The following is a 15498-nucleotide window of genomic DNA, read 5'->3' on the forward strand; positions in this document are numbered from 1 at the left end:
TCGCCATGACAACAGCTGCTACTGTATTTTCCACTACTCTGGGCCACAAGCTTTTAAAAAGAGCATCTTGAATCATGTTATCATGTCTTGACTACATTTGATCCCTTTTTGCACTTTCTTTTCATTTCACTGCTCTGCAAGCTTTTGCTTCATTTCATCAACTTGCTAAAGAGTAGTCAGACATTCTAAGTTGAAAGCTTTAGTGGGGGCTTATTGTGCAGAATTCCCTTTGATGCCACCATACTTGAAAGACACCAAAACAGCAATAAAGCACTTTATTTTACAAAGTCCTCAGTACATGTCCATTAAAAGTACAGTGGAATGTCTGTAATATGAGGTTCTATGAGTAAAAACATGCTTGCTAACTCGAGTTGTTTTGCTTTTACTTCACAGGCAAAAGCAGAAATCTCTTCTGAGTGTGCGCTAAAACATTGGTCACTTGTCATCAAAGACATGGGTGATTGTACGACTCAACGTTTGTACAATTTCAATATTAGCAGTGGTTAGCAATGTTAAAGTAGAAGATTGCTGAGAGGAATCCGAAGAGATGCAGAACATTTCTGCTTAGCATTTCTAACCTCTTTTTGATGAATTGATTGTAGATTCCAAAAAATACAACTTCAAACTGATAACATTTAGTGTTAACATTAACACGCCATTATGAATGCTACCAAACAACGTAGCAACCATGGCTAACATACGCTTACTAACATTGCTAATGCTAGCTTAGTATTTCTAGCGCTGCTATTTTGTTGAAGCACTTGTCTGTGTCCATTTGTCGCGACTACGCACTTTTATAATCACAAAACCAAAACAGATAAATAAAAAATTCCCATTGTGTGTTCACTCTGTCATAGAATTTAAACAGTCAGTCCCAAATTCTAATCTGATTTTGGCATTTCCGCTTGCCAACCACATCCACATTCTCAACTTTTTCTTTTGTCTTTTTCAGAGGAACAACAACAATAGATGTGGAATTTAGCGGAATTTACTCAAACATTTGCAAAACAGGAGCAGTGTCACATGACATAAATTGCAAAATATGTACAAAATCTGACAAAGTAGTGATAAAGCCTTCACTGAATGTAGAACAAGAGCAACAACCGGCAACACAGTGGTTTTAAAGACCTCACTGCTGCGAATGGAAGATTTATACAGGGAGAAAAGGAGGATGAATTAAAAAGCAACAGAAATACAGAAGGGAAAGGATAATACTCTTCATATATATAGCAGCAATGACACCATAACAATAAAAAAGCAGTGTAATTCGTCTTACAAAGGTATTAGCCAATACTAATAAAATTAGGCTCTTTGCAAAATTTATAAAATAGTTTAAAACAAACAAACAAACTACAACCTATAAAAACGTAGCTGCAGTAGTAGGATATTGTGTTGACTTGATTGTATCTATAAAGGGTCCACATCACAGAGGCACTACATGGTATGAATAAGAGGCCAAGTGCAGCCGCTTTTTGCGTGACATTTGATCTTCAACTCGTGTTACTACTGAGGGCACTTGAGTTTAGCACAGAAAGGTAAAAGCGGACATTTGTGGCTCTTCACAGGAAAACGGCATCACAAGGAGGGAGGTGTTTGATTTTCAGGACTCTGGGATTGCTGATCTTTATTGTCCCGTCATGGTCCTTCAATACCTGGCAAAGCAGAACACATTCCTCGCCTCAATAAACAACAAATAGCTGCATCTTTATATAGCTATGGTAATAAGCAGCTCAGAGGATGGATGGATGGATGGATGGATGGCTGGATGGATGGCTGGATGGATGCATGGATGGATGGATGGATGCATGCATGGATGCATGAATGGATGGATGGATGGATGGATGGATGGATGGATGGATGGATGGATGCATGGATGGATGGATGGATGGATGCATGAATGGATGGATGGATGGATGCATGGATGGATGGATGGATGCATGAATGGATGGATGGATGGATGGATGGATGGATGGATGGATGGATGGATGGATGCATGGATGGATGGATGGATGCATGCATGGATGCATGAATGGATGGATGGATGCATGGATGGATGGATGGATGGATGGATGGATGGATGGATGGATGGATGGATGCATGGATGGATGGATGGATGCACGAATGGATGGATGGATGGATGGCTGGATGGATGGCTGGAGGGATGGATGGATGGATGCATGGATGCATGGATGGATGCATGGATGGATGGATGCATGGATGGATGGATGGATGGATGACTTGTCGCTACCATCATCATTAAATGTAGTAGAGAAGAAGTGCATATAATTTTACTACTTAATCTACACTATATGACACACTTGCTAGGCACGATTATGTCCTGTAGATGTGCACAATGCCATTTATTTTTGACAGTTTACATTCAATGACATGCAAATTCAAGAAGCGTTTCGTATTTTTTGGTGCGTGAATATCCCCACTGTCTCCTTGCCTGATTTAAAGTGCTATACAAGTGAACCATTTACCATTTTACTGTATGTTTATTATTGTGGCTAACCAATTACATTCACATCTGTGGGCAATTTAGTCCAGACATTCATGCATGTTTTGGGAATGTGGGAGGAAGCTGGAGTACCTGTGAGGCAGATTTGCTTCCCATACAACCACAATAATCAGAATATTAATATTTAATATTACAAGTCTGCACATCCCTGTTCAAATGGTGTACTGTATGCCATTTGAGAAATGGCATTTAAAAAAATATTCTGATATGAGAAAAGATTTGGCCATGCAGTTAGCTATTCTTCACAAGGAATGTGGCTGCTAAGTAACCTTTTGTTGGCTTGGTGAGTCATTTTACATTTTAAACTAATATCATGATGGCCCAATCAGCACTTTTTGCTGCTGTTTAAAAGGAAAATGGAATTCCTGCATTGGAAATAATGAGAAAATGGAGGCTATTCTTGATGGAAAGGTAATTTTCTCTGCACCATGGAAACTTATACAAGAGATGCTGACTTGTATGTAGAGCAACGTAATTTGTCTGTCGACCCGTTAATGCAATCGTCCCTGAACGGATATAATCCCATTCTTTTCTAAACAGTTTCTTTTTCTATCTTTTCAATCTGTATTTTAATTAGAAAAAGAACATTGTTTTTCCTCTCTCAATATTATCTCTATTTTTGCGGTCTACTGAATAATGTAACCATTATTTAAACAACTCTTATTCCTTGGCTAATTATATACACGCTACAGCAGTATAAAATATGTAGAACAAATAAAATAAACACAAATAAACACCATTCTAACAGTGGGATTAAGTGTGGATTGATTGGTCAAACCTGCATCCATATTAGGAAGTTCAAATGTGCAAGCAGATTAAGTTTACCTATTTGTAAACTTTAAATTACTTTGTACAAAGGAAGCAAAATGTCACTTGTGCCTCGGAGATGGTCAATAAGCGTCTTATGACTTCATTGCATTTGTGAATGTGGCAAGGCCATGATGCCAATAGGTCTTTTGTAGGCACACCTCAGACACACCTCAAACAGTAATTAGGTAAGGAGCAAAGTTCATCGGTGGATCGGCGGGTAAGTAGGGAGGAAGGTTGGCAGTTTGGCTTTTTGTTTTTACTCATACAAGAAAGAAAATATATTTTGGTGTTTTCCTCGTTAAAAAATGTAGTCAACAGAAACTTTGTGAATTATATGCACTTCCTCCTTTGCATGGTGACTATTCTGGAAAGATAGGAAATGTATTGTGCAGTAAATTGTCTGTGCATCAAAACAAGCGTCTGACAAAAGCCTTAATTGTCAACAAAAACACACAGACGCGAGCATCTGTGCGCCGCGATTGTTCCGTTGCACACATAAATTGCCCGTTTAAATGCAGTCAGTCTGGATCGACGAGCCCCGTCAACACAATCGCCATCCGGCGGGAGCTGACTACACAGGTGCCTTTGGGTCTTTGTCAGCGCTGACAAGGTGACGCAAACACTCGGTCTCTGGCCGAGCGGCATCGGAAAGACGCCGGTTCCGAGGAGAAAAAAAAGGGAGCATTCGGTCGAGATTTACGCGGTGCTCTCAGACAGGTTACTGTTACGCGATGGTTACAAACGGATGCGGTGCGGACTCAATTACTTCTCTGTCCATCTGTGTGGCTGCTTTTTTCCTCAGCTCTGTCCTGTTCTCCCTCATCTCTTTGACTGCTTGAAAATTCCTCACTTTATAGTGTTTAAGTGTTTGAAATGACTGATGCAATCTGCAGAAAGTCAGGCAACACTGACAACACCTATCATGTTGCAATATAAGGTCTATGGGATACAACCTCTATCCAGGCCCCGATTGGCTAATGTGGACAACTGAGCGATTTACAGTTGGCCCGGGCTGCCATATATGCTGCTCGAGGGCGCTAATCCAGTCCACACATTAATTCCCTCCATTTTGATAGCAGTAAATAAAGTGTATTCTTGGTATTGTCATTTTTTCGTACAAATGTACTACTAATTCTTTAATTGGGGCAGCAGATACAATGGAAAAAGCAGAGGCCCCAGAATTGAACCCTGTGGAACACCCTACGTTCTGTTACAGATGTGAATTCATATTACACATATTCTTGGGGCCAATCTCTTCTTTTACTTGTTGATTCAAACCATGTCCAGAACGACTGCTTTAATAGCAACAACGTGCTGGGAAAGCCTGTGTGGTGATCATAACGTTAGCAGAAATATGCTAAAAAGCATACTGTTAGTGGTGTGAAAAGGTTTCAAATAAGAGCTCGAACAGAAAGTGCCATTCAAACTGCCTCAATGTTGCTCGCTTAACAGTGTTAGAAAGTGTAAAATGTCTTATCACATGTTATGTAAACTTGCCTTTTGGTCCCTTTTGGTCCCTTTTCTACTATTTATGTTCTTATACTTGTTCAAATGAACATCAGTCGAGATTTTGTAAACACATTGAATTGTAATTTGGATTTTTGACAAAATACATTATAAATACCAATGGAGGCAATGGTAAACTATTTTAGATTGATACACTAATAAGGGTAAAATGCAGAGAAGCCAAGCGGCAGTCTAGGCTAGGCTAGGTTAGAGGGAAGGCTTTTATTTCAACATACATTTTTTTTTAAAAACTGAACATGGAAGTCATTCAATTCAGCATTCAAGTGGCAGAGGAGAAGAGACATAGTTTAATTTTATTCAGAGACTATTTAACTCATTCAGTGCCATTGACGACTATAAACGTCAAAGATCCAGTTAAGTGCTTTAGGTGCTGCTGTTTTGGCTAGCAACAGAGGTACAATTATCTCGGCTGTCAACTCTTATATTAGTGTGTCTGAAAGATAATACCGTGGTTGCTAGTTATTACTCACAGGAATATATTCATTATCCTCTGTGAAGAATGACGAATATTACTGAGGCTTACTGAGGAGCTGATACATAGCACAGCAGGAGGAGCAGCACAATGTCCATTAAATTGAAGCAAAATATGTGGCAGAAAAGTTTTAATTATGTCATTATTACGATATGTTTTTATAAATTACAATATTATGGAGAAATCAAATTTGGATGTACCAGGACAAAAATAGCTCAAAATGTAGTTCTTTTAAACAGCAACATTGCCAGCTACTGTCCTGACTACAGCATTATCATGCAGTTTAAAAAAGGACAGTCTTGTCGACGCAAACCTTTCCACAACGTGACGGCTGTCAATTACATTTCTATCACTCCCCTCCCACTCACTGCTTTCCATTCATCTCTCAATGTCACTCACCCTGTGTCCTGCACCAGCTCGTCAGAATTGGAGATCTTGCGGTAGCAGTAAACCATCTCTATCAACAGCCAGAAGGTCAAGAAGACCAGCAGCAAGTACATCATGATCTCGGAGTAGAGCGCTGTGCTGTCCGGGCTGGCTGCGAGAGCACAAACACAAGCGAGAAGAGAATGTTTTATTCAGTATCTTTCCATTCTTATGTGGAGTGAATAAAGCAATACTTTTTATTTACAGATGTGTACACTGCAACCCACAATAACAATTAGGTGTCATAAAGAAGACCACCAGGAATTCAAATGTTTATGAATATGAGATGCATCGGAGCATGACATCATGCTTTTGATTGGTTTCGATTCCATTAACTGGCTAATTTGTTAGGTACGTCTGCACAATGTAATGGAAATAAATACAAGAGATGTATGAAAAATTCTGCCTTCGCATACGTGTGTTATTTTTCTTTGTGCTAATTTTGTTAACTAAAATCATTTTAAAAAGCAGATTTTTTTTTTTTAACATGTCTTGTGTCACTTGTGCTACAAAAGTACACCCTGTAAAATTAAATGTTACTTGTGGAGATTTTTTGGGTTCTTTTACAGATCTCAATTTTAGATTATGGCACTGGTAAAACTGATTCCAATATTAAAAAAAAAACATAATAAAATTTAAAAAAAGAAAAACTCCACAAGTGAGCCTTTTAAAAAGTGAAATAAGATGAATTCTGTGAAATCACATTGGGATTCATGATTTAACGGCAAATAAAACACATAACTGCTTGGATTTGTCTCATTAAATTATCAACTCATTCATATTTAATCTCGCAACGGTGAATAAGGCTGCACAGTAAGTGAATACAAGGTGCTAAATTCCAGAAAGCGACGTGAATCTGCAGCCTCGGCAAATAGAGCCTATTATTGTAATATAACCGCTTACATGGCAAAGTACACACTCACACAAACACGCACACACGTTTGCAGCGGGCTATATAATCCATTTGACAACAATGAACATCATTACTGGAACATGATATCGCACTATCATGTACAGAACACGTGGGGATTCTTTGTGACATTTGATAGCGCAGAAGTGGGCTATGAAGGAAAAAGCCTCTTACAGACAAAAAGACGCTTATTCTCTGTGGGCACAACAAACACATTTGCCTCTACTGTTATGTAACGACTAATTACTTACAGTACAAACTAGACATAAGCAATGGAGGCTGGTGTCTTGAAGGAAAAGTATCAAAGTATTCAGACTGATTATTCGGTACCTGAGTACAAGCAAATGAGATCCAAGACAAGCGCTGTCAGATCAATTCTGCATTTTTAGAAGGATAATCAACACATCCAACACAAACTATTTTGGGATAAATGCTCCACATTGGATCTTATTTGGCTGTGCAGGTGTACCTAATGTTATAGCGAGCGTATGTGTTGTAAACGTATGGTCACATGCAAATGCAAGTCAAAGAAGCGGGAAACAGAATACTTTACCCCTTGTGAATAGAAAGCAGACAAAAGGGCAGACAAGACAAAACAAAGCACACAATTAATCACCACAACAGGGCGAGGAGGAATGGAGCGTTATTCGTGTCACACCATCATACTAATGCTCCTTGAAAATGAATTTGAAATATTGTGAAATATTGTGAAATGTAATGTGTTGGATTAGCAAGGTGTAGAACGCAAGGGCAGCACACTACTCACAAAATCTAAATTTGTGACGAGTTTGTTTTTGGATGATTGGATTTAGATGAAGAAAAAAAAAAAGGCAAGCAATAGAAAAAATGGTTGTGGTATATGTATAAGGACAGAAAAAGATTTTGCCAAATATGATGTATAGATTTACTGTTTAACCCCAAAGGCATGAACTAATGAGGTAATTTATCTGTTAGCAGATTTATATATCGCTGTAAAAATTTGGATGACTTAAGGAACCATCTAATTTGGGTGAAATTACAAAAGAAAATGTGAATACAACGATTTATTTTCATTCTTGCTTCAGCATGAAATGGTTGACTTCCTGACAGGGTTATAATAGTTTGGAATTTTTAATTATAGTTAGTTTTAATTGTTTACAGCAAGTTTGTTTTATGTTGTTTGAAAATGCTTTGTTTTAGTTTACTTTTTATTAGTTTTAGTATTATTTTTTTAATACATTGAAAATTTGTTGAGTAGAAAAAAAAGTCACAAAATATTGTGTAATGAAGTAAAGTAAATTACAATTCTCAAACAACTGACCTTGGTTCTTCTGAAGCTACCAACATAAATACATTTATATTGAAACCGGAAGTTTATGTAAGATATTAATGGACAAAAATGAAAACAAAGGAGATTTTTTTTCGCTGTAATTATAGTTACATTTAGTTTAATAAACATAAGATGTAGTTTCAGTTAGGAAACTTAAGAGTAACTGCATTTAAATAACAAAAGTTAAAAGCGAGCTATGAAAAATCCCAAACTATCATATAAGCCTGCCGCACACTGCGTGATAGTTTAGTAGCGTTCATGTGCATCGCTGGGTGTGCAGCAGGCTAGAGTGACTATGACTTAATCAGCTACATCACAAAGAATTGAGAATGAGATTTAAGTAGCATATCTCTCGGGGCTGCTGCTGACCTTGATTTTTTCGCATCGACACATGAAAGAGGCTGCTAAAAATCTGAACATCTGAATACCAGTTGTAGAATCAACCCACTAATCTGAACTCGCATGTTCGGGGGGAAAAGGTTTAGCAATGAACCATACCTTCCTCTTTCACTCTCAACGTGATGTTCTTGAAGATGTAAGCCGATGGAGTGAAGGAGTCAAACTCAAACTGGCGAAGCACGTGGCACTCGTAGACGCCGCTGTCGTTGTAGGTGACGTTCACGATGCTGATGGAGAGGTCTTGCAGGTCCTGGCTGCCGGTCCACACCAGGCGGCCCTTGAATGGTCCATCCACCTCCATGGGGAAGTCCCCCTCGAACTTGTATATCTAACAGGAGCGAAACGGGTGAGCTGCTCTTGTTTTATGACCATCATTTTAGCAAAAAAAACGAAATACTGGGGGAGCAGCTTACGAGGGTTTTGTCAGGTATGACGTTTTGCTCCACCTTGGTCATGTAGTACCAGTCCACGTGGGTCTTGGCTTTAACTTCCTCACGTTTCATACAAGAGATGCACGTCAACTTCATCATCTTTCCAAGAACCGCCTCCGTGCCCGATGGGACGTCCACGCATACCGGCTGGCTCAGATGCACTGGAATACGAAGAGAGCACACGATTAGCTTAGCCGCTAACAAAACAGCATAGGAAACAAATGAATCATAAGTCAACAGTCACGTAAAAAACCGTTTGCAGTAGCAAAACAAGAGAAAATAAAATGATCGACAGCACACATCATTTAGGATTTACAAATAAAACAACATAACAAAATACGCATTTGTGATTTATTAGCCACCCATTTATCGCATGTAAATTTCCTGAGCTTGTACTCATGGTAGTCAGGTAACTGGCTGTTCAATCAATCACAGCGCACATGCAGATAAACAACTACTGATGTCTCAATCACATCTTTTTGCTTCCGAGGTACTTGATTTTGAATATTTTGAGTATGTCCATATAGAGTTCTGATACAATACATCAGCAATGCATTTTAAAAAAAAATGAGAGAAAAAGAGAGTGCAGCCATTATTTTATTTCAATAGAAGTATCCCAAACATTATGCAGCTAAAAGCCTAGAGCAGAAGTGGTTCAAATCAGGTCAACAGAATCTTTTTATAGTATAACACTAGTGCAGCACAAAATAAGGATGCAAACAAGTACTGCAATTTATGGCCTTTCAGAATGAAGAAAATTAAATAAAATGTAAAAATCTGTTCTTTTAAACCCGATACCAATCGTCTCAAAACAACCGGTAAAATGAAAATCAGATCAGATGAATTCTATAAACAACCATTCACATATATAGGCAATTATAGTAAATATAAATTGACCAATAATGATTTGAAAATAATGCAAAATAAAACATAGGGATGTCCCGATTCCAATTATGTGAACTACAAAGCAACAAAATAATCCAGAGGTACACAGATATTGCCAAAGAGAGAGAGAGAGAAAAAAATCTGTTTTATGCAACACAGCGGGAATCAGTACAAGTAAACACAGCCAGTGGGGGAACGTTCAGGAAGTTTTTGTGAGAAGTTAACATGAAGCTAGCGCCATGTGACGACAATAAGGTCAAGGAAATATTTGAATGCATTTTTTTTTTTTTTTTTTTTTTTTTTTTTACTCCTTATTGCTGAGGTATCAGATCGGTACTCGGTATCAAGAGAAATAGGAAATACACGTTGTTGAAATAAAATTAACTGAAAAATTACACAATTTTGTTTAATTTTAATGAATTATTCCTAAAATACACTAACATAACATTCAGGTCCAGTCTAGCCTATGATCGATTCTTCCAACCCTTCAGTCTACGCTGAATCCAATTTGGAGCAAATGGCAAAGCTCAGTAAGCATTAAAGTGACGTCCACTCAATTTTACAGCTCTGTGAGCACTGGGAAACGGTTTGACTCTGTACCTGATCACAAACCCAAGCTCATCCAGGCCAGTAAGCACTAATGATGGCCTCTGCCTACTAGTATTTGCTTTAAGGGGGAGGACAATAGTGGGAGGTGGAGGAGAAGAAAAAAAATGTGGCCTTCAAATGATAGGAGACAGAATCAAGTGAACAGGATGTATTGGGAAGAATAAAAAGGATGATCAAGACAAAGATGGATGTCTTCTAAAGTGAAGCGTGGCAGAAGCAACATCTGCGAGTTGGCCACATGGATGTCTCTACTCTAGTGTGACTGGGTACAGTTCTCTTATATAAGCCAAAGCCCCCTCAAAGGCAGACTGTGACAACATTGATTCCATCATTTCTCATGCAGCGTATGGGGAACGAGTGCACAGCAGCACAGAAAGGGGTAAATTAAACAGAGAAAATGAATGGGATTAGTGTGAAGCTTCATTCTCTGGATAAACAAGGTTCATTTTAAGTCCTCTATTATTATTTTAATTGTAGTTCGATTATGGAAAATCTACATTGCAGATTTCCACATATGGGGTGGGGTAAAAGCTTAACAGCACTATAGCATAATTTTGTTTATTAGGATTTAGTTTTGAAAATATATCTGCCTTTTTCCTTTATCCTTTTTTGAGCAAATGCATCTTATTGACGAGTTACGTAAATGCAGGGGATCGGTATCGATGAGCTTGAGCCAACAATCTGAGCCCTATTGAGAACTGAGTGCTTCATGATGCATTCAATGCCGGCGAGCTTTTTGCCTGATGGTTGCTAATGGTCACATGATTGAAAATTCAAAGTGAATAAAGTACCTGTATTTGACTTGTGGATGGTTGTTAAAATAATATTTTTTTGAGTTTTTACTACTCAATACTTAACATGATTTTTTTTTTTTTAAATCTTGTAGTTGTACACAATAAATACACAAAAAAACTAACATTAAACTAGAAAAAACTCCTCTAAAATGAAGCATTTTTGGGGAAAAAATAACACTAATAAAAACTTCCAAACTCGCTCTGAAAACAAAAACTAACTATAAAAAACTCAAAATAAAATAAAAATGAATTATAATGAAAATTCCAAAACTATTATAACACTGGTGTACGATCCACTATAAACAAAACAAAAACAATGACACAGACTTGTGTTTGGGGCTGCTCCTATCAGATATACCCCAAAAGGTTTATTTTCTATTTATATATCATTGGAAAAATCTGAATTAAACCTGCAGAGAAACTGTTGATGTTGTACATTGCTGTATTGAGAAGATTGCAAGGGTGACACTTATAAGCTTCAAAATAATACCTCACGTAACATCACCGCAACCGACACTTAACATTCAATCTACTCAAGTAGAGAAGAATGCTAAAATCAAAATTCAAGCTTGGAAGTGTTTGTGTACTAGTGGAGCTGCGTTAATAATGTATGCATACAGTAAACACGAATAAAGCATGATAATGACTTATTAGTGTAGTTTTATACTTACCCAAACAAACCAACAGGACTACAATCTGCAGATGAACTCTGGATGGCGTTTGCATATTAATCTCTCTCTGTAGCTGCTGCAGAAGAATGACGTTTTGGTGGGAGAACTTCCACACTTTTTGAGGTCAGGAGTTCACTGCCCCCTCAGGAGGCTTCAGGACCGAGGACAGCGCCTCTCCTCGGGGAGGGTGCGCGCGCAGCTCACTTCCGTCCTCGAGTCTGACAATCACAACCGTCAACTTGATGGCAGGAACTACAGAAATAATAATACACATTGATTTTGAAACGAAGCTGGTACTAGTTTATCTATGCGACCGAGACTTATATACATGGACTAACTCGAGTGAACTAATTTTATCAATTCCTTCCTCTCGCCGAAGTAATGAGTTGACATGTGGTTACCTGACGCGCTCATTCGGTCGACATTGTCCCAAAAACAAACAGCAACGAGCCGGTGGGGAAGAAAAGCGAAGGACCTGTGGATTGTCGCTGAGATTTGTACTCCACTCAACAAAAAACGACGCCACTTCCCTCTTGTCAGCCCTCGGATAATAGCAACGACGCTTTAAGTTGTTTAAAGTCTAATTGCGCCATTAAAGGATGAATTGTGACATTTGACTGCCTCTCTCCCTGTCTTTCTCTCTCACTCCCTTTTGTTTTTCCAGTAGTCGCTTCATGGACTCGCGCATGCGCGAGACTCCCACCTCCGCTAATATGAATGTGGATGCATACGTGGTGTTGCTTTTTTAAGTCAGCTGTTTGCATGAGAAGGCATAACGGTTACACAACAACAGGGTGGGATCTTTTCACAAAATATACCACATTAAATCGGCGTATTGTTAAAATGTTGTTGTTAATAATGAGAAATGAAGTGATATGTTTTCTATTGACTCTCCAAGCATGACGTCACTCGGTCAATCATATAAAGTGCCGATAGTGTCCTACACTCAGACATAAAAATGGAACAGAATATTGAAACTCTGGGGAGACTTAAGTGGGCAAACATTTCCACGCATACAAGTACAATAATAAGTCTCTTAAAATGTTTCCTTCTTATTTTCTACTGTATGTGATTTAGGCATGTCCCAGTCCCACATAGTGCTCTAATAACTATTGTGTGTACTATAAGTGATTCAATAAAATGCTTTAGAGTATATGATTTTATTGTCCAAAAGTTATTTCAATCATATAGCCTATATTGAACATTTTGCATGCCCCTGAAATTGTTGTCCACCCTGTCATTATAATTTATTCGTCTTAACATGTCCGCTCTGCATTTTACAGTTTCAGTTTTGTGATATTGTAAATAAAATACATTTGTTATACATTTCTGCCCATTTATAGCTCAGTAAATAAATGCACCATTTCTGTAAATGTGATTGAATTTAATCGCCTTTGTGCAGGTGTGAAAATGAAAGGAAATGCTTATTTGTCTATAATGTGTACGTCTCACCTTGTCAGATGGAAAAAACTCCAGCTCACCCGTGGCACTCAACAAGATAGGATGTATAGAAAATGGATGAATCAATGCCGAATGGACGTATAGGTACCAAAGTAGAGTATTCCTTTGATCCTGAATGACAGACAGGAGATGTGGATTAAAGTGTTTAATGTGATCATCTGTGACACAACACAAATAAGGGGGAAGATGAAGCAATGGTGAAGTATTCTCAGGAGCCACAATGTCAGACAGGCATTGTTAATCTGTCAGATAATAATGTGAAATGATGGCGGTATTAGAAGCCGATCAGGAAACAAATATTGGGAATGGGCACAACTCATGTTTCTATTTTTATCCCTCATCTTGAAATGTGGAGAAAGCATTCTCGGGTTAAATCAGCGAAATCAACAGCACGCTGAGAATCTGAGGAGCGTCCTAAAATAAGGCAGGCCTGCTTTGAGCCATATCCTGGAGATAGGGAAACCATAGCAACAGTGATGCGGCGCCATGGTGACCAGAAGAAGAGGCCTGCTTGGTGACAGCGCCGGGAGGGTTCAAACGTCACCTAGTGCTCGACAAGTATTCCGTGAAGAAAGCAGGGTAGTGTTATTGTTGGAACGGCGAACTTGAGCAACAAGTGCTTTCATGTGAAACTTGAAAACATAATACAGCACACAAGGAACTGAGAAGGAGAGCATGTCACGTGCAAATGAATCGGTGCATGCGCATGATGCGCCGTTGGGAGCAGATTTCTAGGGATTTGGCAGGATTTCAAGATTATAACGTGAATACAGCACATGGATGGAACATGTCGGATGGAGATTGGCATTTAAATCTGCTGCGCAGCTGGGAATGCTGGGAATGTGGATTGTTAAGCACAGACTTGACGAGAAAATAGACAGAGGGCTTTACTCATCATTAGACGACGTCGGTTCCATCTTGATTTCTCGATAACACGACAGTGCTTACAACAAGGCTGGTTCACCAATATTAATACAGACCAATAATATACACTAGGTGATTGGGGTTCACAATAGCAGTTTTGGGAGTCAATGACTTCATTTCAGAAGTAATATTCTAATTTGATGGGGCCTTTTTTTTGCTTTTTGCAGGTTAATCTCAGGGTCCTTGACCTTGTTTTTTTTTTTTTTTTTTTAACAAAAAGCATATTAAATATATATATATATATATATATATATATATATATATATATATATATATATATATATATATATATATATATAATAAAAACTTTTTTGATTTTTATGTAATTCAATTAAATGAAGTAAATAAAAAATTTAATAAAATTAAAAATTTAATTAAAATTAATTAATCCACTCAAATTATCTTCACTATTACTTTTCTTGCAAAACATCCCCTTTTGCCTCAAAAATTAGAATGTTATTCTTTTAAAATGACATTTTGCCATACTCAAAATATTAAGAGGGGTTTGCAAAAATGGCTATATGTATTCTGTTGAAATTACTTCATTATGATTTTAATTATAAATATATTTGAAAACATTGGGGCCAGGATCACACTTTCTAGGGGTCCCCAAACGTGTCATAAAAACTAATTATTGAGGTTTTATTTGGTTTAAAGCAATTAATATTGTTGTAGTCATTATTAGTATGTCCCTACCAAGGTTATTTTAGTTAACTAAATCTAATGAAACAACTAAAACTAAAAAAAAAAAAACGAAATAAAATTAAAACGAAAATGCTTTTAAAAAAAACGAATACTAACTGAAACTACATTTTATGTTTACAAAGCTAACTAAAACTAACTATAATTATAGGATTAATTTTAGTCTTTGGTAATTAATTTAATGGATGAGCCTTGGGTGATGATTTTAAATGTGATTTTAAGTAGATTAGTAGCAGCAGCCAATAGAAAAGCATCTTCAGATGACATTGCTCCCATGGTGTTTATAAAATATTTCACCCAAGCAATACACATAACAAAAAACAAAAAAAAGTAAAACTAATACTGAAACTAACAAACAAAACTAAACCTAGCATTTATTAAATAACTAAAACTAATAAAAACGAACAGAACCACCCTGAAAACGTTAACTAAATATAAAAAAATAAAACTCAAAACGAAATTAAATGAAAATTCCAAAACTATAATAACCCTGGCCCCTACATAAATCCAAAAACATAACACTGTAACAAGAGACTATTTCCATGTGCAGCAGGCTACATCTACTCATTCATGAGTGCGATCATCTAAAAATAGCTTTTGTGTCTGTGTCCAACTAAATGGAGCAAGCATAATTCTAATACTGTACA

The 15498-nt window shown here is 37.5% G+C and overlaps 1 protein-coding gene across 3 annotated transcripts; it reads right to left on the bottom strand.

Moving 5' to 3' along the window:
- Positions 1-259: 259 nt before the first annotated feature.
- Positions 260-12465, bottom strand: scn3b (sodium channel, voltage-gated, type III, beta). Of its 3 annotated transcripts, none has more exons than XM_077541197.1 (6): positions 12166-12465; positions 11765-11982; positions 8788-8966; positions 8474-8702; positions 5730-5868; positions 260-1652 (listed from the first exon to the last, which is right to left on the bottom strand). In XM_077541197.1, the coding sequence occupies exons 2-6, from the start codon at positions 11817-11819 to the stop codon at positions 1646-1648; spliced, it is 609 nt and encodes a 202-aa protein (XP_077397323.1). In that variant the 5' UTR covers positions 11820-11982; positions 12166-12465; the 3' UTR covers positions 260-1645. The 3 variants fall into 3 exon arrangements, with proteins under 3 accessions (XP_077397323.1, XP_077397322.1, XP_077397324.1); XM_077541196.1 differs by having other exon boundaries at positions 11765-12016; XM_077541198.1 differs by lacking the exon at positions 260-1652 and having other exon boundaries at positions 5726-5868; positions 11765-12016.
- Between the last annotated feature and the right edge of the window lie 3033 nt (positions 12466-15498).

This window comes from Festucalex cinctus, chromosome 13 (genome assembly GCF_051991245.1).
Source record: "Festucalex cinctus isolate MCC-2025b chromosome 13, RoL_Fcin_1.0, whole genome shotgun sequence".
In the NCBI taxonomy this organism is placed as follows: domain Eukaryota; kingdom Metazoa; phylum Chordata; class Actinopteri; order Syngnathiformes; family Syngnathidae; genus Festucalex; species Festucalex cinctus.